The 24,939-nt window shown below is 45.9% G+C and overlaps 1 protein-coding gene across 3 annotated transcripts in view; it reads right to left on the bottom strand.

Moving 5' to 3' along the window:
• Positions 1 to 24,021, bottom strand: part of mpp7a (MAGUK p55 scaffold protein 7a) — a 135,137-nt gene extending 111,116 nt beyond the window's left edge. For 2 of the 3 annotated variants that reach the window (XM_031872387.1, XM_031872390.1), the window contains exon 1: positions 23,779 to 24,020. Coding sequence is in view for 1 of the 3 variants with exons in the window: in XM_031872389.1 (XP_031728249.1) it covers positions 23,779 to 23,785 (7 nt within the window). In the remaining 2 variants the exon portion in view is untranslated. Of the gene's footprint in view, positions 1 to 23,778 lie in introns of all 3 variants that reach the window. The other variant, XM_031872389.1, reaches the window with a different exon arrangement.
• Positions 24,022 to 24,939: the final 918 nt, after the last annotated feature.

The raw sequence follows: 24,939 nt of genomic DNA, 5'->3' as shown, positions 1-24,939 counted from the left end.
GTCTTTGGTTCCATCCAAAAAAAAAAAAAAAAAAAAAAAAAAAAAAAAAAAAAAAAAAAAAAAGGGGGGGGGAAATGACCACATATTCCCCAATCTGACAAGGGATCCATCTTTCCATTTGAGGGAGCTTTCAGAGGGCCAGGAAGCATGTCCCAGAGCCGGGAACACCTGGGACTTTTTAAGAGGGCCCAAAAGGATCATAATAGACGGGCCTGAAGAAACATTCCCCGCTGTCAGAATGCTCTAACCGTGTCTGTTCAGATCACACAATATCAGATGGTCACGGGGAGAGAAAAGGGACACCATGTGGACGAGAGCTGGGGCTCGCTTAATTGCAGCCTCTTGTGCTGTGAAGTTCGACATCTTCAAATGGTTCTGCCACCATCTAGTGGGAACATTCACCACTGCAGGGAGTAAACCCAGCTGAGACGGGACCTGGAGCACCTCTCCCCGCCAACAAAAGACCTGCATGTATGGATGTCAGGACACGCTGTCTGTGTCTGCTTAGTTGTGTTCCGAGTGTGAAACTAGAGGTCGAATCAGTGTTTACAGAGAAAATAGCCCGGGGTGATGGATGGATGGGTGGAAGGATGGAAACAGGGAGGTGTGGAAGACTGTTATTCTTCCTCTCTATTCAAAAACAAGCCTGTCCGTCCAGCTGGGAGGTCGAGGGGCGGAGCCGCCCGACTCTCAGCTGGATGTTGATGAAGTTAGTGACGGGAATAACAGAGTCAGGAGGTGAAATGACTGAAGACCTGTCATTTCTGAAGGGCCTTTAAACAAAAGGAAAATATGCTTTGAGTAGAGAACTTTGTATCAGTTTTACTGTTCTGCCTTTTGCTTCTTCCCTTCCTCACGAGGGCGGACTGGACCGTGGAAGGATCACCGTTCAGAGCACGTTGTCAGAAGACGACAAGATCCCAAGGGGAGGGCCTGAATTGCTACAACAGCCAGAGGTCAACTCTGCCATTCAGCACCGCCGAAACCTCCCCGGGGTGCTACTTGGGGTGTTGGGTTTTTCTGTCCTGGATTGTCCCACAATCAAGTGACAGGAAGGCCAGCTACCGGCTCGGGTTTTTTTTACTGGGCCACCGTGAACGACACTGATCCTCTTCAGCGCATGACAGACGCCAATCCAAAGGAACCGCTCTCACACCCGCTCTGGTTACGGCTCGAAGGGCCGGTTCGCTCCAGAGCGACCCACCGGCTTTACAACGTCTGGGGATCCGCTCCGATCTGCCGAGTTTATCCGTCCTTGCTGAGACGACAGATGATCCATTTGGCAGTTGGCGTGACACCTGCTCAGGTTACCAATTCTGGACCGTGTGTTGCGACATTGTGAGGCTTTGGTTCTCCACTTATCTTAAGTCCTTCGTAAAATGAAGGAGATGAGGTTGTATTGTCCAATGTGCTGTTGCTTTTTAGTTTTCATGAATCTCTCCAATATCTAACCCCAATCAGAAGTCAAGTTCTGTTGGGGGCTTTTTTTTTTGCCAATTGAAGCCAAAGTAAGCAGCCATACTAGAACTGTGCCGAAACAATAGAGCAAGATTTTGATATAAATGATTGATTATCCGATCAAAGAATAAGCAAAGAAAAATTACAAAACTGACTAGGTATACCATTCATTTTGGTACTGATGGAATAAACCATGGACTAGGGCTGGGCAATAATTCAATATGACTATTTATTTCCTTTAATTGGAATCATATCGGGATGAAATCATAGATCGAAAGATTGTGAAACACAATTACGACGTCTAAATTGATAAAAGCGCGCGCATTCTAAATCAAATTTTTCAGAAAATCTGGTTATTTTCCACTATTGTTCTTAATTAAGTGAGAAAATACTTTTCGTCTGTCAAGTATTCATTTCACACAAGACTATCCCAAACCACGTTGCTGTTTCATACAGACTAATTACCAGAAACTGTGACGCATATCGTTATCGAGATACAAAATGGGTACGCTATCTTGCCTTCTGCATGTTCTTGCGCGCTCACACAAAAGGTCAACAGAGGCGCACAAAGCACACAATCTCCCAGTACACGAAAACAGGCTCCTAAATATCCGTTTAGAAAAGAGCTCGACGTGAGCGAGACAGACGAGAGGTGTGCTACCGCGTGGTTTTTCTTTGATGGAAAAACTCTGTTCTTCTACTTCGGGCCCCGTTGGGGGAGCTTCAGCTCTTGGGGTATTGGTATGGGGTAGCTGTGAAGACAGATTGGATGTAAAATCAATTTGTATCTCAGCTACTCTACATCGTATTGGCTTTGAGGAACCGCAAAGTGCAAAGTCAGACAGACAGAAGTAGATAGAGTTACAGCCACATGCACACAACCCTACATGACACAATCGTAAGGGTGTAATTGCAGCGTATCCAGCTGTGGTAGCGGCGAACATTCATTTACACGCGGGCACACGGTGGAACTACATTTCAATGGGCTGTGCATAATTGCAATGTATTAAACCGTGGCGGAGAGGAATGTTCATCCGCATGACATTTTGAAACTGAAAGACATAAGAAAGTCCTCCTGATGCCAGCGTTTTCTGTTTCTTCTGTGGAAAAACACATCGTCGAATAATGTCTTTCTCCTGGCTTGGCGCGGCGCTGCCAAGATGTCACCACGTCGATTCCTATTAAGCATGAGGCGCGTGACAGGCCGGCGTTTTCCAGGCGCGTGCCATGCGACTTCTCGTTAATAGCCGTTAGCTTTACGAGGGATTGGGGCCGCTTAAATTAAGGCTCAGCGGTACCTGGCACGGCCGACGCTCCTGGAATGACTGGAGGAGGAGGAAGAGGAGGAGTGGTAATAAGGATGAGCTGTAGTGTATTCATAAAACTCCTAAAAAAAAAAAAAAAGCATATGGAAACAGATTAGGGGAGCAAATGCGGTTGAAGGTTGACAGAGAAATGGGAATAGTCGGCTCTCTCGTCTTGGTCTCAGGTAGGATTTTTTTATTGACGGCTCAGGATCAGAACTATTGCCACGTGTTGCTCATAAGCGGTCCAGTGTTTCCACATAAAACACAGCCGCTCATGTGTACGTACATGTGTGTTGTTAGCACGCACAGACGCGAATCTGTGTTCAGGTCAACCTGTCTTTCCAGACGCATGAAGTCATTCTCGCTCCTTTCAGACGAACCGCAACGCCGCAACTGGCTGGAACATTTCATTGAGATCTGTGTAATTTACAAGAGAAATGAACCAATGTTTCAGGAACTCTGGGCTCACTGATATGGAAGAATATGAGTCAGGGCACAAGGTGACAGACTGTAAGTCTCTCGTGTGCTAGATATTTATTGCAGAATACTACAATGAATGTCTGGCGGATGTGTCAAACTGGCTTTAAGGCTTTACAACTGTGCTGTTCCATACATGTAACCAAAAGAATGTAGAAAATCACCACAATTTGAAGTCACTTTGTCCTTGCAGTATTCCCGTCACCACAGAGACACCTGTTCTTACCAGGGATACAAACAGCAGCTTCTGGCACTGCCACTACACTATCACAGAGCAACGCACACTAAAACCTCCCGTGTAGGATGAAACCCGCCCACCAGGTGTGTTGGCTCAACCTGAAACTCAAGTTTCTTTTCCTGCCTGAGGGCTCACGGGGCTCCACCCTTCCTTCTGTTTCTTTTTTTTTTTTGGACCTCACAATACAACTCTATTGTAAACGGAGAGAAAGACAGAGTATTTGTCCTTCCCAGTTAAAATAAAATAAACAAAGAGTATTAAAAGGCTCTTTTAAAAGTGTTGCGTCTGTTTGACAAGACATGAGTTCCACGGTATTGGCTCTTGAAGCTAATTCTGATCATCCTATACAACAATAAACTTGTTGCACAGAACCTTCACTGATGACAATGTCCTTCCAGAAATGTCCATACATGGTGGGAACTCTGCTAAACACAAATTAGACCGAACTAAAAGGAATTCAATCTATAATTCTTTACTCATCTTATTAGTTTTACAGAATAACACTCAAACCACCTACAATGTTACTCACTGCACAGTGCAGTCTCCTTTCAACATGCAACGACAACATGTGGCCACTAGAGGGAGCAGTCGGCTCACTAAACATCTCCAGACCACACATTGTGGGGGGGAAACTATTGTGGAAAGTTGCAGTGTGTGTAATTCTGCATGCTTGCTTTCTTGTGTGTGCGTTTGTGTGTCTGACTGTGTGAGTTTGTCTCTGTCCTCACCATGACCTCCGATGTGTCTCAGGGTGGCAGTAATCTCATCCCACTGGCTGCCAGGGCCCCATTGATCACTAAAAGAAAGGAGGGGCCCCGCAGGCAGGCAGGCAGGCACACACACACACACACACACACACACACACACACACACACAGGCACACACACACACAGCAGCCTGTTTTATATAGAATATATCCCAATGCAGTCTGAGGAGTAAAAGTATTTTTGTAGCCCCTTGCTATACGTTTTGTGCATGCTGCCTCACTGTCACGGCTTACCAGGATACTTCATTAAAACAACCGTCGTTAATGTTATTAGCAACACCTGTGCTTCTCCTGCAATGACAAGCCTAAACGTCTGCTGTAAAAATAAAAAAGGCCAATAGAACTGAAAGTAATGGTACTAAACTCCCAATTTAGATTTAAAAAAAACTATCAAAACAGTTTGATAAATACTGTAAATTACATGTCCACCTCCCAGATTATACACACACACTAAATAAACTACATGTCTGCATAGTAACATGGGGTTAAGTCAGGGTCATTTGAATGCGTTACCTTGGGCTCTGAAAATCAGAGCGATGAGTCGTAAAATACTGAACGCATAATGTAAAAAAATAAATACAAACCTCGACCACTTCCTCCTCTTTGTCCCCCTCCCATCCCTGCCGCTCTGGTTCCCATGCACACACAGCAGCTCTTTGTCTCTCCCTGACCCATTAACAGCGAGGGGAGAGAGACCACGGTCGCCGCTCACACATTCCACACTGTCTCTGAGACGCGCACACACACGCACGCACGCATGCACGCACGCACACACACACACACACACACACGTTAATGACCAATTCAATTAATCCGAGACAGAATTAATTGTCCCGCGACAGACGGACAGAAAGACAAGAGGACGGATGGAGTGAGGTCTTTTTGGTGGGGCGGGGGAGTAGAGGGGCGAAACACACTTTGCCTAATCAAAAATCCAAAAAAATCATTGATGTGAGCGTTCACTGCTTTACTTTAGGCCCCGTGGGACCCAACGTGCCGGAGTGAAATGGTATGTATTTATAGGGAGGGAGAGGCCGGTGCGTTAATCCTAGAGTCTATATAAACAGTATATGTGCTCCACCTTCCGCTGACATTAATTAGATGACGACAGATTTTCAGATAAGTGATTTGAGCTGCAAATAGCAATGCACCTGCAACGAGAGGCGCACGCACACACACACACAAACACACACACACACACACACACACACACACACACACACACACACACACACACACACACACACACACACACACACACACACACACACACACACACACACACACACACACACACACACACACACACACACACACAGAGCAGCAGGTAGCTGTAAACCTCACTAATCTGGAAGGCCTCCTAAATGCCAGCGTTGCTGGGTAACCTACATCCTCACCAGATATTGCTGCAAGTGAACAGACGGACGGACAGATCGACAGAGAGAGAGAGAGAGAGAGAGAGAGAGAGAGAGAGAGACAGCTGGTTTGACAGACAGATGGGATATGAAGCGATGTAACAGACGCAGAGGCCAACGGAACGCAGTCCGGTCTACACATCGACACGCACGCTTTCTGTGTGTGTGTGTGTGTGTGTGTTTACAAGACATGTTAACAGGGCTGCAGCGGGAAAGTGGAAGTGAGCCCCATTAACGGATGCATAATTGATAGAGTAGGTCAAAAGGATTGGAGGGGGGGGGGGGGGGGGGGGAGAAAGGATGAGAGATAAGAGAATTTCAGGTGGGGAAAAGTAGATAAAAGAGCTAGAGAGAGAGAGAAACAGAGAGAGAGAGAAAAAACTAAGTGGTGGAGAAATCACTTTGTCCCATCAGTCTATTTGTAAGCTGCACAACCTAACCACACCAAAGCTGCATGGCCCACATCTGGACAAAAATAACTCACAGTATCAACAAGCATTTGTGTTCAAATTGTAGACTTGAAGGACGGATCCGCTCACGTCAGGCCAACTCCCGAGCCTGAGGCAGCAGGTTAGAGTAGAGAGTATCACACCAGCTAATATTAGCTTGAGGCAGATACAGCTTCATGTTGTAGATTACCAGGGATGAGAGTGTCCCTTTAAGGCGGAGTCCCTGCTGCATGTCTTCCCCTGGTTTTCCTGTCTCTCTCTCACTCTCTCTCTATCAAAATAAAGCAGAAACGCCCAAAAGAATAATACAAAGAATAAAAGTCAAAGATATGTCTGTGGTCATTTAGAAACACTGCTGTCATTGTCCAGGAGACGGCACTAAAAAGTTAATTTTTCAGTTAATTTTTCAATTGATATATATATATATATATATATAGGAAAGCTGAGTTCAATTTCTCTAGCCACACCCAGGCCTGATTACTGCCACACCTGTTCTCAATCAAGAAATCACTTAAATAGGACCTGCTTGACAAAGTGAGGTAGACCAAAAGATCCTCAAAAGCTAGACATCATGCTGCAATCCAAAGAAATTCAGGAACAAATGAGAAACAAAGTAATTGAGATCCATCAGTCTGGAAAAGGTTACAAAGCCATTTCTAAAGCTTTGGGACTCCAGCGAACCACAGTGAGAGCCATTATCCACAAATGGCGAAAACATGGAACAGTGGTGAACCTTCCCAGGAGTGGCCGGCCGACCAAAATTACCCCAAGAGCGCAGCGACGACTCATCCAAGAGGTCACAAAAGACCCCAGAACAACATCCAAAGAACTGCAGGCCTCACTTTCCTCAATTAAGGTCAGTGTTCATGACTCCACCATAAGAAAGAGACTGGGCAAAAATGGCCTGCATGGCAGAGTTCCAAGACGAAAACCACTGCTGAGCAAAAACAACATAAAGGCTTGTCTCCGTTTTGCCAGAAAACATCTTGATGATCCCCAAGACTTTTGGGAAAATACTCTGTGGACTGACGAGACAAAAGTTGAACTTTTTGGAAGGTGTATGTCCCATTACATCTGGCGTAAAAGTAACACGGCATTTCAGAAAAGGAACATCATACCAACAGTAAAATATGGTGGTGGTAGTGTGATGGTCTGGGGCTGTTTTGCTGCTTCAGGACCTGGAAGACTTGCTGTGGTAAATGGAACCATGAATTCTGCTGTCTACCAAAAAACCCTGAAGGAGAATGTCCGGCCATCTGTTCGTGACCTCAAGCTGAAGCGCACTTGGGTTCTGCAGCAGGACAATGATCCAAAACACACCAGCAAGTCCACCTCTGAATGGCTTAAGAAAAACAAAATGAAGACTTTGGAGTGGCCTAGTCAAAGTCCCGACCTGAATCCGATTGAGATGCTGTGGCATGACCTTAAAAAGGCGGTTCATGCTCGAAAATCCTCCAATGTGGCTGAATTACAACAATTATGCAAAGGTGAGTGGGCCAAAATTCCTCTACAGCGCTGTAAAAGACTCATTGCCAGTTATCACAAACGCTTGATTGCAGTTGTTGCTGCTAAGGGTGGCCCAACCAGTTATTAGGTTTAGGGGGCAATCACTTTTTCACACAGGGCCATGTAGGTTTGGATTTTTTTTCCCCCTTAATAATAAAAACCTTCATTTAAAAACTGCATTTTGTGTTTACTTGTGTTATTTGTCTAATATTTAAATTTGTTTGATGATATGAAACATTTAAGTGTGACAAACATGCAAAAAAATAAGAAATCAGGAAGGAGGCAAACACTTTTTCACACAACTGTGTGTATATATATACATATATATACATATACACACACACACACACACACACACCAACAAAAAAAAAAGAAATCATCTGGGGACAATGAATGAAAGTGTCTAGCCTCCAAGTATCTAGCCTGGCAAAAAAAAAATACTATAACTATAAATAATACTGTCATTAAAAAATCTAGTATTGGTCTGGCTTTACAGGATACGATAAACTAAAGTGTGTCACTTAACAAAATAAAAACGTTAACAAATGTTAAATGCTGTATGAACCCAAACAGAACTTTTCCTGATTTGACGAAAGTAAATACAGTAATATAAGACTCAAGATTAAAAAAATATGTAAAATATCAGTGTTTTCTGACAGTTTATGATACAGATCTGAGCCCTTCCCCGAGGTCTCCTGTGTCGCCAGCTGGGCTAAACAGGGACAAGGGGAGAGTTGATGGGGGCTCAGATGGCAGAGCTAGAACCCCAGGACAGCCGGAGAGTAAAGGTGAAGAGGGCCCGGTTAGGTTACACCAATGAAGACCCAAATAAACATGCTATCGCGCTCAGGAGATGGAAAGATAAACACTCCGGTGACAACTTGAGACATGAGCGAGTAACGCGGCCCCTCGTCTACTCGGCGACTCATTCTGAGGTTTCAATTAACTCAGCGACGGAGTCAAATCCCAGCAGAAAGCTAAAGGGAGTCAATGGGCAGCCCAGCGAGCAGGTAGACACCCATCTGCGTCAGCTACTAGATTACAAAACGACTTTCTGTGAAAGAGTGATTTAAAAATAGGGCTTTTATTTTGTTAATCCCTGGACTGGTGGCTTTTTGGAAATGCTGCATTTTAACTTGGACGTCCTGACGCAAGAAATATCCCGAAGTACTCAGGCACGAAAACAGGCGTAACGGGATTATTTTCCTTTTTTGGGGGGGGGGGGCTGCTTCAATATCTTCTAATCTAATCAGGGGTCATGTCAGTGATCTGCAATATTCTGTCTGATTGCAAAAAAAGCTTGTGAAGAACATCATGTCTTGTAAAAATCAGTCTGCATCTGTCCCCGTCATTCTGTCTCGTGGCTCACCTGTCCCTCTTTTGTCCTTTTGTGTTTTCACTGCTTTTGAACCACAACAAAAAGAGCCACGCCCACAGCGCTCACAGCAAGCACGGGGGGCTCCGGCCGGCTCCGACACAAGAGCCAGACACGGTACCGAGAGAACAGCCAGACCCGAGAGAACAGCCAGACCCGAGAGAACAGCCAGACCCGGTACCGAGAGAACAGCCAGACCCGGTACCGAGAGAACAGCCAGACCCGGTACAGAGAGAACAGCCAGACCCGAGAGAACAGCCAAACCCGGTACCGAGAGGGAGCGACGGCCCGTCCTTCATCGTTTTGGCTCTTGGAAAAAATAAGACGGGAGCCGCCGCTCCCGCTGCGACACAGAAACATAACTTGCAGCGGCTGATAATCCCGGTGCTAAGCTGCTTATGATAGAAAACAAACAATTATTAGATGCCACCCAGCTGGTGGTGTGTGTGTGTAGCATCATTTTTTCTTTTTTTATACCAGAGACTAGATTCCAGAGCGATAAATAGTCGCCCTGCAGCGAGATCGTGTCTAAAACTGTAGAGAAACTGGTTTTCAGAGGCAGCTCAGTCAGATCATTGCTTTGCTTCACTCTACAATAGTTGTATAATTTGTACATGGAGGAAAAACATTTGTGAAAAATAAGTAGGAAAAGGATGTAATCATGCAGCCACATTAGTGGTTTTCTAATGGAAAGTGGATTTACACACAAACAAACAAAGCAAGAAAACAAAAAACAGAAGCCACATTAGTCATCCAGTAATGAAATCCTGACTTGTGTCCCTTCAGGGGCCACCATGCCACCCACTAGAGCCTCTACAAGCGCCCCCCCAACCCATTACTCACTCCGGCAAAAGAATTCCAAACCACTGGGCATCCTCAATACTCCCCCCCCCACCATCCTCAATCACCCTCCCACACGGAGCCCAGAGACAGACGAGGCCTCTTACAAGGGCGGTTAGGAAAAAGTGGGGCAGGTTTAAATGATGTCCGTGCTTGTGAATCAGGGGAGTAGTTGGGAATGTTTTTGTTGAGATTACACAAAGTGCACAAAGTCCGAAGAGGAGCAGATACTGGTGGACTGGTGTTTAATGCGGATATCTGAATCAGACGAGGACTCGCTTTTGAAAGCCACGGTTTCTACCATGTGTGAACAGAATTCTCGACTTTAGGATGCCCCGCCGTCTTTTTTTCAGAGAGCTACGACTTCTTTGTGTGCGGCCGCTCCGAGCACTTCTAGCTTGAAAAGTCTTACGCGGCTCCATCTTTGTTCTGTATTTTATGCACATGTAAAAACGGTCCTAGCATCCAGTCAACAAGCACTGCTTTCTACAGCCTGACATCCTATCTCTCTTACAAGAGACGAAATTCCGAAATCCGGTGAAGTAATCAGCCATTTTAAGGCCCTATAGTACCGCGCGAGTACATGCGAGGTAAAAAGTTGAACAAGCTGTTTTGTAAACCTACTCTGTTCACTGGAAAGTGCATCAGACGCGTTAAGCAGCGGTCAACATCAACCACGCGCTATGGTGGAGTCCGCCCATTTCATGTTCTTTAAAGTCCTGTGAGACACAGAGAAGCTCAAGCCAAGTAAAGCAAACAATCATGCAAACCCTTTTAGACGTTTACATGGGCTTTAAATTGGACTGTCGGTGTTAGCGCTCACCGATAACCACTCGAGCTCGGCAGGCGGAGCTCTGCTGCGGTTGTTCTTGGAGGCGTTACATCACCGGATGAAACTCCACACTGGCAGTGACACGGTGACACACGAGAGGGTCCGCGAAAGGGTGCGCGAGTGTGTCCGACAACATCATCATCATCGGAGCGTCGCCCATCAGAGAGATTTGTGTTGTTCACTGGGAACATGCTTCATTCATTCAGATGAGCAGGATTCATACCAGGTCCAGTCTCCCCCGTCACATTCCATCACTCAACGAGAAGCCGCTGCCCTTACTGCTGCCTTTCCAGACTAGACTCTTAAGGGTTGCCGTTACCGGTTTTGCCGGTCCGGTCTGGTGCACAAGCTTAAACCTGTTTGATTTTATGCAAACCGGCTGCACTTTCATTTGTCTTTACAACACCTACTGTACATCGGCAACCTGTGTCGTCACGACACTAAATCCAACTTGTATTGTATTGGTAATAAGCATTTTTTACTTTGCAAGTATTTGGGAGGGGGGGGGGGGGATGTGCACGCCACACGTTGTGTAAAGGTGTGGAAATATCTTGAATAATTGGGAGTTTGGTTTCATTCCGGCTCGGTGTGAGTCTTTACCGCGTTACCGTGTGTCGCGCTGGGAGGCGGAGCTTATGCACTGTGTGGGCGGAGCAGAGGGACGGCGCTCGGCAGTCCGCTGGCTGCTCTGGTTCAACGATGTCGGGCCGTAAAGAAACAGGCTGAAATTCAACATGGTGCTGTTAACCGTGTCGGGAAGATGCAGCGACTTAAAGCAAGTAAGAGCACAATAGCTGTGAGTGAGGAGGTCTGCTAGCCGCTAGGCTAATTCATGCGGCGTAAAATGCCATAGCCAATCAGTGCCCTGTCTAATGGGAAAACCTTATTTTTGTGCATCACATGCACTGTTGTTTTTGTAAACTTGTGACTTTCTCGTCATATTCAGCAACATAAAAGCTGTTAACAGAAAACAAACATGTCCGCCATGAGGCGGCGGTCAATGCCTTATTATTACCCAACCAGATGGAGAAAGTCTGACGGAACCGACGGGGAAAGGTCGCTAAAGCTGCTCCCGTGGGTGCAACCGTTCAACTGTCGGCGTGGCTGCTACTGTCAGCGCAGCGCCAGGCCGGAACCAGAGTGACATACAGGACTTTACCGATCCATCTCTCGCGGTTTAATGTCGGCAAGAGCGTGTGGAAGTACTTCTGATAAACCTTTTATTGAGATGTTATTACTCGCAAGAGGTTGGACGCAAACGCACATGAGCAGATGGGATGGATCCACAGAATCAATCCCGACAACCCAGTGTCATAATATACAGTATATATAAATACACACACACACACACACACACACACACACACACACACACAGAGAGATGGACAGCATGACCTTGAGGACTGCAAATTGCAAAAATCCACGACACAGCATTCTCCACAGCAGAGTGGGGATTGGAAGGGTCACCATAGCTGAAGATGATGGGCTTGATGGCGGTGCTTTCAGTCTGTATGGGTGTGTGTGGTTAAGATTAGATAAGTGTTAAGGAGGAACTCTAGATGCTCGGGGTGGGGCTTGACCTGAGCCTGTCAGAGCAAGAACACGCGGCTACAACGTGATCTGAACATGTCATTTGGCTTCCACGACACTTTTGATTTTGAGATCGGGCAAGAGGCGCCGGTTAATGCTGCGATGAAAATTAATTCCTAATATTTTTTTGGTAAGCAGAGTCACATAGCTCAGGTCACAGCGTGTAAAAACAGGCCCGTGTGCAGCAGGTTGTAATAGCCACAAAAATGTTCAGCTGCAATTTGCAGGACCTGCTGACCCATTTTCAATGTTATACACTTACTGCTGTGTTATTATATTAGGGCGGCACACAACAATTAGTTTCCCTCCTAATCCTTTGGTCAATAACCGTTGCAAAGTTTCCCAGAGTTCAAGAGGATGTCCTCAAATGTCTGTCCAAAAGATATTTAGTTTACTGTGATTTAAAAACAGACGTAACTTTCCGAAATTGACATTCCAAGTACGCGAGGTCTGAGCTTCCACATCGAGCTCTTTTTTTTTTTTTTTTTGGTCTTTCTTCATGTGTTTAAAAGAGACCACGAATAATTTTGGTGCGAAAAAGCACTGATGAGTGACCTCATCTTGCCCTTCTCTACGACATCAGCGTGGCCATCAGTTTTAGCCATCTTCTCCTTCAGACAGACGACACTTCAAACCAAGTCCGACTAATATATTTCGAGCGCGAATCAGCCGTTAGTGTGAGGGGCATTTAATTCTTGAATCTGCCAAGATAAAACCTAAATTACTACGATAAATCTATGAACAGAACTGGGCTCTTGAAGGAGAGTTCGACTCGTAGTTACTACCACTCTGGACCACCTAGAGCCAACAAAACATTGCTCGGGTGTTTCCTCATAAGCCTTTCTTTCCTTGCGTTTCGCGCCGATTTGACTCGCTACTGATAATCGTGCACTCCTATGAACGAGAGCAAAAAACGACAGGGCGAGCTGTTACACGCCATTATCCGTTGAGACTGTGAGAAAGTGGGAAGACAGACCAACCGAGAGGTGTTTGCACACAGATCAGCTGAGGTCGACGTACGGTAAAGCAGCTCAACCGCTTTCTGCTGCTGGGAAACTGTGTGTGTGTGTTGATGTCACCTGAGGCAGGGAATGGAGAGAAGAGAAAAGGATGATCCAGCATGGAAAAGAGCTCTCTCTCTCATGATTGTATCAGAGGGCCTCCTCCTTTATCTCTTGGTTAGCTTTCACCAATTAACACATTCCTCCACCCTCCGCTATGCAGGAATCTGACACATAAGACCGATAACTGGAAACGGGAGTGTGTGTAACCCCCCACGATCATTTTCGCTCTGGCTCTGGTTGCTAGGAAGAGCGGCGTAGGCATGAAGTAGGGAGGAGTCATTAAAAGAACAATGCCTCGATTGAGTGTCTCAGCGGGCGCCCCCAAACTCTAAATGTGACTCACCTCATTTAAATATCACCGTTTTAACAATGCACTGAAAAGGGGCCGTTGAAAGAGCTTACATGGCGGGGCGAATGTGTCGCTCACGTTAATCGATTACAGTTTCGGGGCGTTCCATAGCTTCGGGTTCCCTCCCTTGTCCCCTCCATCAGATGCCTGAGCTGACGGACATTTAGTCCGGCCAATAAAGATCCCGATTGTCTGCGACAGCTTCTCTAAGAGGCACACGGAGACGGAGATTACGCCGACACACACCTCTCCGTTAAACCACCTCTTCATCATCCCTCACTCTGAAGCGCTCCCCATCTCCGCTCTACTCCACATTCCGCACACAAGCTTGAGCCTCCTCCTCCTCCTCCTCCTCCTCCTCCTCCTCCTCCTCCTCCTCCTCCTCCCGAGCGGAGAGAGGTATCGCTTTCCGCCACGGCCCACAGTCTCTATCTCGCTGCTGCTCTGTCAGTGAAATCGGAGACGCGGGGAGGCAGTTTGTTAAGCCTGGAATAAAACATAAAACTGGGTTTTAACATAGAAGCCAATTAACTGTGGGTTAAATCATCTTCGGTTTCCACCCTTTAGAGGCTTCAGAAGGTTAAGTTGCAACAGTTAGGGGGGTGAGCTCTGTGGAGAAGCTCGGTGGGACGTTTGCTGCTGTGTCACTGTTTTTTCTGATATATTACTGAAACCACTTTTGGGCCGACTGGGAAATCTAGTGAATCTGCACAAATCAGGAGGGAAACTCCTGATTCGTGAACTTTGCTGGATGCCAAGTAAACAACTCTTTTTGACCGGAGTTGAAGAGAAGAGAGGACGCTGATCGAGACTAAACGAACACATCGGGTACCAAGCCACTTCACACAAAGTTATTCCCCAGATCCCCCAAGTGCAAAAGGGAGTAGCCATCTCTGTAACACAGTCACTTTTTTTTTTTTTTAGACAACATATCTTGTGGATAGCCTCATCATTTGGCTGAGAGAGCCCAGATAACTCTCAGTGAGTCAGTGGAGGAGTACCTGCTGTCCTCAGCGAGTATGAGATACTGCCAGTGCTGAGAAACGAACTTCACCGTCCCAAAAAAAAAAAAAGATGTAAATATGGAGCGGAAAATGCTCAAAACCTACAGTTACAGGCCTTACAATAAACACAGAGCATAAAGGATGCCACTGAGCAAACTGACCTTTACCACACGCTCTGTGTAAATACACCCAGGTGCGCACAATACACACACGGAAGAGGAAGAAGCTGGCATTTCTGTCCCGGTTGCTTAGACACATTTGTTTGTTGAGAACTTCTCCGTGTTCCCCTTTCAACCCTGTCGAAGGCTAGACATGGCGAAACTTAGATACTCATTGTTGTTGTATCAGAAGTGGTGTCGAGTCTTCTAGGATTATGTCCAAACCGGTCCTATCTATTATCTAAAGTTTTCAAATGATGCTTTTGAACACTTTGAACCCAACGGGAGCTTCATGCATGAGGGATCATATATAATCCAAACTGCTAAACTACAAGATTTCTGTGTGAAACTTCTGCCTCAGCCTTGGGTAGGATGAACATGGAATAACAAAGAAACTAATCCCGTAGTATCGAGCCATGATCTGATCGTTTCTTTGACACAAGCAGGTGGGTCCAGATAAAGCACCGTTTGCTCTGAAGATGACCTGGATATCGGACATGGTCGCCATGTCTCACACTGGTTCTTCCTTTGCAGGCAAAAAGCATGCTGGCCGTTTGGATTATATAGCGAGGATTAATCCAGGCAGATTGAAATCTAGACAGTTGGTAATAATTTTCAAGTTAAAAACAACCTTGACAAAAACCTATCAGGTTCTTTAAGACAGTGGTTCTCCCCCGTTAGCCACATGTGGCCCAAGACTCTGTATATTTCTATTCCCAGCACTGCAGAAGCCGATCTCACTGTTTTATTAGCTTCCTCCCTCTGGCTGAAGTTGTGCTGCTCAGCAAAAATCAGCTGATGCGGTGTTTGTCCGGACTGAAATGAGCACCAAGTCGGGTTGTGAGAGCCGAGAGGAGCCACCACCGAGTCGGCAAACACCAGAAACCGGTTAAATCCGATTGAAAACAGTCCAGGAAAAGTCCAGGTAATTTGAAACGCATGTTTAATGCTCAACGTGCACACGTTGTGGTGAACAGTGGACGAATACACATTCACAGGTTATTATCTCCAAAATGAAATTATAACTTGACATTTGCTGGCCGAGGCCAAAAAGAATGCAGGACTGGAAGACACTGTGTTGGCTAATTGTTGTTAAGAATCCTGTCCTTGAGTGTGTAACCCTCGTGGCTAGTGTCCCCATGTTGTACTCGCTCATGATCCTGTGTGACTCGATGACCTTTGCTCTGTAACAGCTGATGGTTTGTATTAGCGATGTTTACATGGAGCCCAATATCCCATCAATAGTTATATAAGCTCAAACAGAATCAACATTACAGCATAGCAAAAGATCATGAGAAGAGAACGATCCACGGGCAAGGAACGTGGAACCGGCCCAATGTTCTGTTTCTGTGCTGCAGGTCTGAATTTGATACATTGATAATGGTGGCATTTCATTCCAATACTATTTTTCCATCCCGATACCGATTCAGACCCAGTAAGTTAAAAACAAAACTAGATTAAAAACTCAATTCAAATGATTATGAAGTAAATGATTGCATCTTTACTTAGGAAGTTAAACAGGTATAATACCCTCAAACATCTTGTTGGGAAAAGAATTTGCTGAAAAAACTAAAATTTACTAGATTAAATTTGAACACATCATGATAAAGTTATAATTCACCTTTACCCAATTCTCCTTTTTACTGAATAGAGCTTTAACACATCACGATGTAACTCAATGCAGACTCCGTTAACGGTATTTAGGGAAGCAGGACTGCGCCGACCCCCGGCTGCTAACAGCTAGCTTTAACTAGCTCCCCCCCCCCTGCCCATTTCAACACTGATTTGTTGTTCACAATGGAGCATTATGAGAGAAAAATAAATAGGCTGCACGAGTGTGCAACCACATGTGTGAAGTACTATTTTTCACATACTGATCGGGCAGGATGTACAGATCAGGTAGCAAGTGACATGTGTTGTTGTTGTTGTTGTTACTGTGTAGCATGAGCTGATAAATGATATGATAACTTGAAATCATATCGGTGCAAAGAATGCATACTCGTCGATAACCGATCCAGCATTTTAGGCTGTATCAGAGGCATTTACGATGCTGGTATCGGAACAACTCCAGTCCTTCCTCAGGTGGATGGTCGGTGAGATTTTGGATCTTTAACACCAGTTCCACCCTGTAAAGAAGCAGTCCGTTCCACAGTGGCCCACTGGCACACAATACTCCTCTGTTCACCAGATGCAAAATGGTCCAGTCATCACCCTCCATGCCACCAACCCCCCACCACCCACGTCTTTTCTCTCCGTTTCTGTCCTTCCCCGACCATGACAGAAGCTGCTGATGGTCGGTCAGATTAGCATCCAGCCGCTGAAGGGACGACTTCAAAAACGGGACAGAGAAAGAGCCGCTTTGTCTCGACGACCCCGGAAGTTAAGGGAGGAAACTGTGTGGACAGAAAAAAAAAAAGCACTACCAGGGCCGTAATAATGAGCCTTCTGTCGTTACCATCCACTACTCAACTGCACTCGCTCTAGAAACACTTTAGAAATCAAGACGAGCCATTGCGTCGCATGTGCTGCAGGTTTTCAGTTAACATACAAACTACATACAAACACCATAAACAAACTCTCTGACCCAGAGATCCTACAAACCTCAACTCCACCCTGCAGCGCCCATTTATTCAAACTCCATTCAAATCTAAACTGACTCGACAGACTGCGCGATGACGCGGTCACCATCACCGCGCACAGACTAAGCTACTCCTACACACACAACCTCTGTTATCAAGGCCCCACCATCCAAAGCAAACTATAAATATCACACTTTCATTTCACGAGAGCCAAAAAACCTCCGCTCAACGGCGTTTCCATAAGGCTACTTGGCAATTAGTGGTGAGGTGAGGGGCGAGTTCGCCGAGAGGCCCGTCCTCTGATATAAGGGCACCATATGATCGGCAGCAGAGAATGACACGCCTCTTAAATAAAAGGGCAAATCCCAAATTACATCTGTTACAACGTTAGGCTCAAATTATCGCAGCTACTACGGTGTTATCCAGGCCAATGCCATCCGAAGGCAGCTTTTGGACACCCAGTGTGGCGAAACTGATTGAACTGGCAACATGGCAAATTATATGGTGGTGTGGAAGGAAAAGCGTGTGACCGAAAATAAATTAGCTGAAGGGTTCTTTATTTCTATCGAGTGTAGACCTTGTAGTAGTCCTTAAAAACTGACTAGCTCCGCCCACGTAACTTTTAGGGACGTACCGAATGTCATTTGTTTACGTACGAGGCTTCTATTGAGCTTTTCAAATGAAGCTTTGAATGTCTTGTCATATTATATGACTTAATCACCCTAAAAAGGATTTTTCGTAATTTTTACATAAAAGCTCATTTATGGGGCTGCCCTGTTAATACAGGTGTCCTTTGAGCTCGGCGAGCGGGAGGGCAAACTGATTTTTGACAGCAGTGAAAATGTGGTTTGTGAAAGGCTAAACGCCAACGAATATGGATTGAAGCAGAATATTTAGTTCGATAAAAATATGTTAAATATTACTCATTCACTTGGTGGCTGTGTTCCTTAATTATCTTGTGCTTCTTTTATTCCATATATATTATATCTTTTGTAATTTTTCTAAATTTGAAATACGTGTTATTGTAAATTAGTGAATATCCACCACATCTGACTGTTTAGTCCGATTACTCTCGTCACCTGTAATGTGACTAATAGGCCTCGAGTTACCACTGAATTACTTAAGATACTAAACTGTCTGTTAGTGGACGTGTAAGTAATGCCTAACCTAGGGGAGGATAACGTGCAATGTTTAAGAACATAACTTGACCCGAGTACATCACACAGAGTCCCAATGGTTGACGGCTCACAATGCTATCCCCTTGTCTGCCGCCGTGCAGATTGAATAGTTTTAAATCACGTTGGCCGAGCCATCAGAGAGTGAAGATTGCATAGTTAACGGTTCTAATGGGCTCTTGTGAAGGGGTATTCACAGTCAAATTGCTGTAATTGCACTCAATGGGCAACGAGGGAATAGGCAGAGAGTGGGCCAAGTGTAATGAAGAAGAATGAATGCCTGTCCCGACACATGCGCACACACGGGAGCTCGACAACATGCTTTCAAGTTCGGGGGACAAAAGCACGCATTCACGCATTCACTCACTCACTCACACACTCACACACTCACACACTCACACCTTTTTGCCGATCAAACATGTAACAGGCAAACGAAAATTCAGCCTCGCGGGGCCTGTAGCCAGAAGGAGGTGACAGGAGACACTGCAACAAGTGTGCAGAGCTACAGCTGACACTACTTGAGATGACGCGCGCGCCCCCTCCCCCCACACACACACACACACACACACACACACACACACACACACACACACACAGGGGGGATTTAGCCCATAGTTGTCATCTGGAGTCCCTACCAACTAAGAGAAAAACAGGCAGCTAAAGAAAAACCCTCTTGAACTAATCAGCAGTATTCTGACGAACTCCCCACCCACCGTCACAAAGAACGCAGCATACCTTATTATTCAGCCCCCCCCCCCGTCTCATCGAATCAATGCCTAAATTGCAGCGAGGTCAAGGGTGGAATCGATACCTCGAGAGGCAGGAAGTGACACATGGTTCGGCATTAGATTTACACAGAAAATATGACTGCAGCTAGGAAGCCAAGAGGAGTCATGCGGGGAAGGTTAGGATCCTTTACCGGAGGGTTAGGCGGCTCGTATGGTACAAACACGCAAAACAACATCCGAGGATTAAGCTCTTCTGAATGTTACATTTCATGTGACCTCACCACTCTACAATGTGCGACCATTAGACGCTTGCAAGATCACTGCCTTTTAATTACCTCTGAGCGAATAGTGGCTTGTACGGCACGGTCAGGTTACCGTCACTATCATCTTTAGAGAGCAAAGCGGGAAGGAGAACATCAGTCACAGGACCGTACGGTAACCGAGCTCTAAATATCACAACACAAGCTACATGAATACTGCAGCCTCATGGTCCATCAATACAGCACCGGATAGCCATCGCTGACAGGCGACATAGATCCCGACGGGGGAAACTTGGGAGCCGTGCTATATACTGCCTCCAAGTCCTCTGCTGCGATTTACCCGTACAGAGCCTCAGACAAGCGCACACTTTGGCTTATTTTTGGTTTTTGCGTTCGCTCCGGGTGTGCTGAATTATTCACGGGGCAGCCATAAGGGGAATGGTCGTAGTAATGCTAGGCGGGGGCCCTGCATGGAACCCCTCATGAATAAAAGAACATTTGACAAATAAGCTTGATGTCAGTGGAGTGAACCCACTGCCTCGCCATGTAAGGCTACACCCTTCACCGACTACTGACAAATTAGTTACAAGCCGCCACAGACTTCAAGTATGTCTCCACTCGATCGCGCGACAATTCCTTTTGAGTGAGGCTACCGATGTGGCTGAATGAGAGGACCACTGTACTCTGCATCTGGAGCTTCTGCACTTCTTAATCCATGCTTTCAAACAGGACCGAACCAGCGTCCCGTAACAAAACACTGCACTTTCCGACCACTCCTGTCTACACCTAAATACAGTAACACGTTATGGCTTCTCCCCGAGGGTTCGGAGCCCGACTTGCCCCCCCGACACCCACACCCTGTACTGTTATTAATGCTACTGCCGTTCACTCGGCACAGCTGAGCACAGCTTAGGAGCCGGGATACGACGAGGCCCGACGCAGGTGTCCGATGGCTGCCATTTGCTGGGTGGGCTCATTCCCGCGCAGCACCGAGGAAGTTCACGGGGTGCCGAAAGAAACCCCACACCTTTCTGGGGGCAGGCGGGAGGCGGGGGGTGCAAAACAACAAAGCCGTTACCGCCGGCGGCGATGCTCATCATCTGTGACCCCTGCCAAGTGCATCACTTTAATCTCTCCGTCCGGGATCAGCAGGAGGCTCACAAGTCCATCGCGGACCAACTCGCAACCCGAGATCAGCGATGCGCCATCGAGTGAGACGGGCGATTATGCAATGGATAGCGGGACGGGTGGATAAATAGATGGATGAATGGATTGAAGAATGGGTGGAAAAGACAGATATGCGGTCCTCTGTACGCTGCTCAGTTCAACAGAAGCCATAATGATGAGACGTCAGTCGGCGGTAAACCAAAACCTCAAAAGATCAATTTTACAACATGGACTGTGACGGTCTGCAGAAGCGTAATGAGTAGGATTCTCAGACAAATATGCAGTATAACATTTTTTTTTAAACTTGATTAAGCTACTGTAACAGCGTGGTCGTATACATATTTCATACGGTGCCAAGTTTAGCAATGGCTGGTTCACCTCAATGTGTCAGGAAACCACTCAACGCTTGATGAAGAGGCCCAAATCATCTGACAAACTCTAATTCTAACTCTCTGGCTGCGCCGGTCTTCTTGCTTTACTACGGTACCAGAACAGACTTTGTTGTAGTCCAGGCTGTCACAATGAGAGGAGCCACTGCTTACCACTTGTCCTTAAGACCCCAATTTAATCTATTTAGTCCCTGGTTGACATTTAAGATGAAAAAGGAAAGTAGAGGGAAAGAAACAACGGAGGTTTAAAATGACAGTTCTCTTCAGACAAGGCAATTTCCTGTGTTTCTCAGTGAGCCGATAGGGATCCAACCTAAACCTCGGATTAAGAGTCTTAAACCACTATATCCTACCCGCCCTTAAGCCCCAAGAAAATAGCCTCGCTGCTGACAAGCAGTTATGGAGGCCAACTCTTTGGCTTTGTCGCTTGGCCATGAACAGCGCAATTGGGCTGCCGACAGCTTTCTCATCAACACAAGTTGTGCCGCCGCGATGACAGGAAGCGTTTGTCTCAATCAGCAGGTCGCGCGGTGGAATTCTGGGAGTTGAGCATAGCATTCTTTAGTTCCCACACCTCCCTCCCACCCTCCCGCCCCGCTACCCGGTGACCCCTCCACGCCAGGAACAAAACCCCGGGAATGTGAGCTATGCGGGGAGCTCCAGCTCAGAGACACCTGTCCAGACAAACAGAGCGGAGCAAAGAATCCTACGCCGGGCCTCGTCTGTGGCCGCAGCCTCCGCCCTGACCTCGGCCCGCCTACGGTATGCTCGACACATACGCGCACTCCAGCAGTGTGGGAAGAAAAAAGCATCTGCTTTCATGTCGCATGCACTCACATAGGTCAAGCAAGCGAAGACAACTAGGTAGCTAACCTTTGCAGCTCTTTTGAACACTTGTGTGAGGCCTTCAATGACTCTTAATTAAAGAGTCCATTTACCATGTGAAGCGAGGGGCATAATGAAGCCGAAGCTGTTGACCTCATAAACAATACAAGCCAGAGTAATAAACTGGACTGAAATACTTATCATCAAAGTCTCCTGGGAGAGTCCCCCCCGCCCAGACTAGAGGGCTCCCACCATCTTCTAAAAAAGAAGGCCGAGGTTACTCCCAGTGAGAGCACGAGGAGCCGGCCCAAACTGCTGACAAGCCACAGAGGCTTCGGAGTTTACACAGATAAATGTCCGCTCCCTAGAGAGTCCCCTCAGTGGCATTCAAATAACAAGCGATGTAAGGTCATTGTCAGTCTTCCTGGGTCTTTTTGACGGGGAGGCCGACAAGAGACAACAGAAATGAATGATGGGACATGATGCAGACGTTGTACCTGGAAGGCAATAAGCGAGGTGACAAATTAATAAAGATATATACACTTTTAGACGCAAGTGGTAGCTTTCTGGTTCATTGATTTTAGCTGTGAAGATGCTCCTCCAACCTTTGTTCCACAAGCGGTTTAACATCAGAGTGAACTTCTTCTGTTTTTCCAGCGTCTAAACATCGAGCGCAGCACTTTTGCCTGAATGACGACCATGTGTGTGCATCGCAGAAGAATGCAGACTTCGTCTAAGGGGAACAAATGACTCAATGCAAATGAATGGCATTTTCAAGAAATTACTACTGATATCTTGGGTCTCTCTCTGATTTATTTTTTTTAACCACATCAAAGAAGATATCACGGGCTGTTTTTAGGCACTTGCATGTCAGAGTAAAGATACACAGGGGTATAAAGAGTGGGTGTAAGACAGAAACACACATGGCGTGCCCCTATCATTATCATACACAAATCTAAGTATGCAAAACACACGGCCGAGTTGGGACAGGATGATGGAAGCCGGCCAAGTGCTGAGTCTCTCGGTGGGCTGCCAGCTCCGAGGCTTGGCGCTGTCAGCCAGTGGCGCGAGCTCCGTGTCAACACACTTGACGTCGCGAGGCACAAGAGCGCTGTATTTCCCCCCCAATGGCCATAATACATGGCACCCTGTACTTCCTGTTGGAGGAAGTCATATGCGGGTGCGACGCGAGGAACTTTTGGTTTGCGTCAATTTTTGCCAACCCCTTAACTATCGGTTTTTTCTACTACTACTACTATGCTAAGCTGTGCGGTAATACGAGGTGCTACTGCAGCTTCTGTACTTTACTATAACAGCGTGTCACTATAATTCCGTCACTTTACGTTAGACCCGTTCGCTAAAGCTCCATTCACTGTCTCGCGAACACATTGCACAATACGTCAGGTGAAATTCCATTGAAACGAATGGCACTAAAAAGTTAAATAACTTAATTATTGCTCATTTTAGGAGTATGCATAAATTCGTAGAGGGAGCGAAAGGTTCGGTTTTCTGTTAAGTCGAAAAGCATGGCGAGGCGCCCAGAGTTACTTTAATATCACGCACCGAGCTAACTTTCAGGTTAGAGAAGTTCCCTGCTAGGTTAACCTCACGTTACTCCTTTAGTAGCACACACACCACGTCTACTAATCCTGCTCTGTCATTAGGTGAGTGCTCGTATTTAAGCTCTATCCCCCGCATTCCACATGAAGCCATGGCGGTATTCCCCACTGTTTTACTACGATAATCCACACTGACTTTTTGTCTTCATTCGCTCGATAAATTTGAAGTTTTTTTAGCAAGATACAATGTGCTGGTAACGTTACTCACTTTGCATCGGAGGTCGGAGTTGAATGGTTCCTTGCTGGTCACAATGTACTCCAGTGGTTCCTCCGAGAACCAAACTTCTCTTGTTGTTGTATTCTCCACTTTAAAGCGCGATTTGTTCCTTTAAATCTCCTTAACTCATCCCCGCTTTCGGTCGCTTTCTGCTGAACACAACCTTTCAAAAATGTTCCGCCTCGGCCGTGCCTCTCTCCAAGACGGATAAAGCGATCCGTCAAGGCGCTGATTTGGAAACGGTTTGTTTTTTTTAGACACGACGTTAATGGTTCGGTGTGTGACAACACAAACTGGTCTGAGATCTGCGCCATACAGGGCATTCACCATAGGTTTTACCACAGAGGCCGCCCAATCTGTTCTTTCATTGGTCAGTATTCTGAAAAAGCGTGGTCAATAGTTCGCTCCTGCGTTTCTATTGGCTTGGGGTACTGTCAATCAACAACTGACGCCTCCCTCGTAAATTCGCTTTTCCACCAAGAAGAGAAAGCAAAACAATCCCGATTGGACAGCATCATTCTTTCAGATATAGTGTTTATAGATGTATACATATTCATAAGAATCTGCATTTTACAGAAAGAATTACACAAAGTGTGACGGTTGTGAATTGCTATTTAATTCTGAAAGATTTCAAAATAAATCTTTACAAATAATGCCAGTCGATTGTAACAAGTGCCAAATCAAGACGATTGATCAATTGTATACCAGACAGCCCCTAATTTTAAACACAAGTTATAATTTCACTCGTACATATGTTGGACTATCTATCAAGCTGTAGCCTTGTATATAGAGGGACTGAGATAATATATTACATTGTTTATAATATAATGTTTTGTTTTGATGTTTTGTCAGTTTCTACACCCTGGTCTTGAGAGAAACAATATTTTATCCAGCTGTATTTTATAATAATCTAAATAAAGTGAATTTAAACATGACAATCATTTGTGTTGATTAATTGTATCTTATTTAGGAGTGGTTAGCTATTGCGACTGGTTATCACCTGGGTTTTGCTGCTTTAATATTAGAGCTACAGAGAAATGTTGTTTGATACCTCCCCCTACAGGTCATCCTAAGACACAACGCAACAAGTAGTCAAAGACCAGAAAAGGGCACTTTAAGGACGTGAGTTGATTCTTCTACAACAACAAAAAA

This window comes from Anarrhichthys ocellatus, unplaced genomic scaffold (assembly GCF_004355925.1).
Source record: "Anarrhichthys ocellatus isolate YVR2014 unplaced genomic scaffold, GSC_Weel_1.0 scaffold63, whole genome shotgun sequence".
NCBI lineage: Eukaryota > Metazoa > Chordata > Actinopteri > Perciformes > Anarhichadidae > Anarrhichthys > Anarrhichthys ocellatus.
Note: the sequence above shows the minus strand (reverse complement) of the source record. Positions and strands in the feature narration are given on the sequence as shown.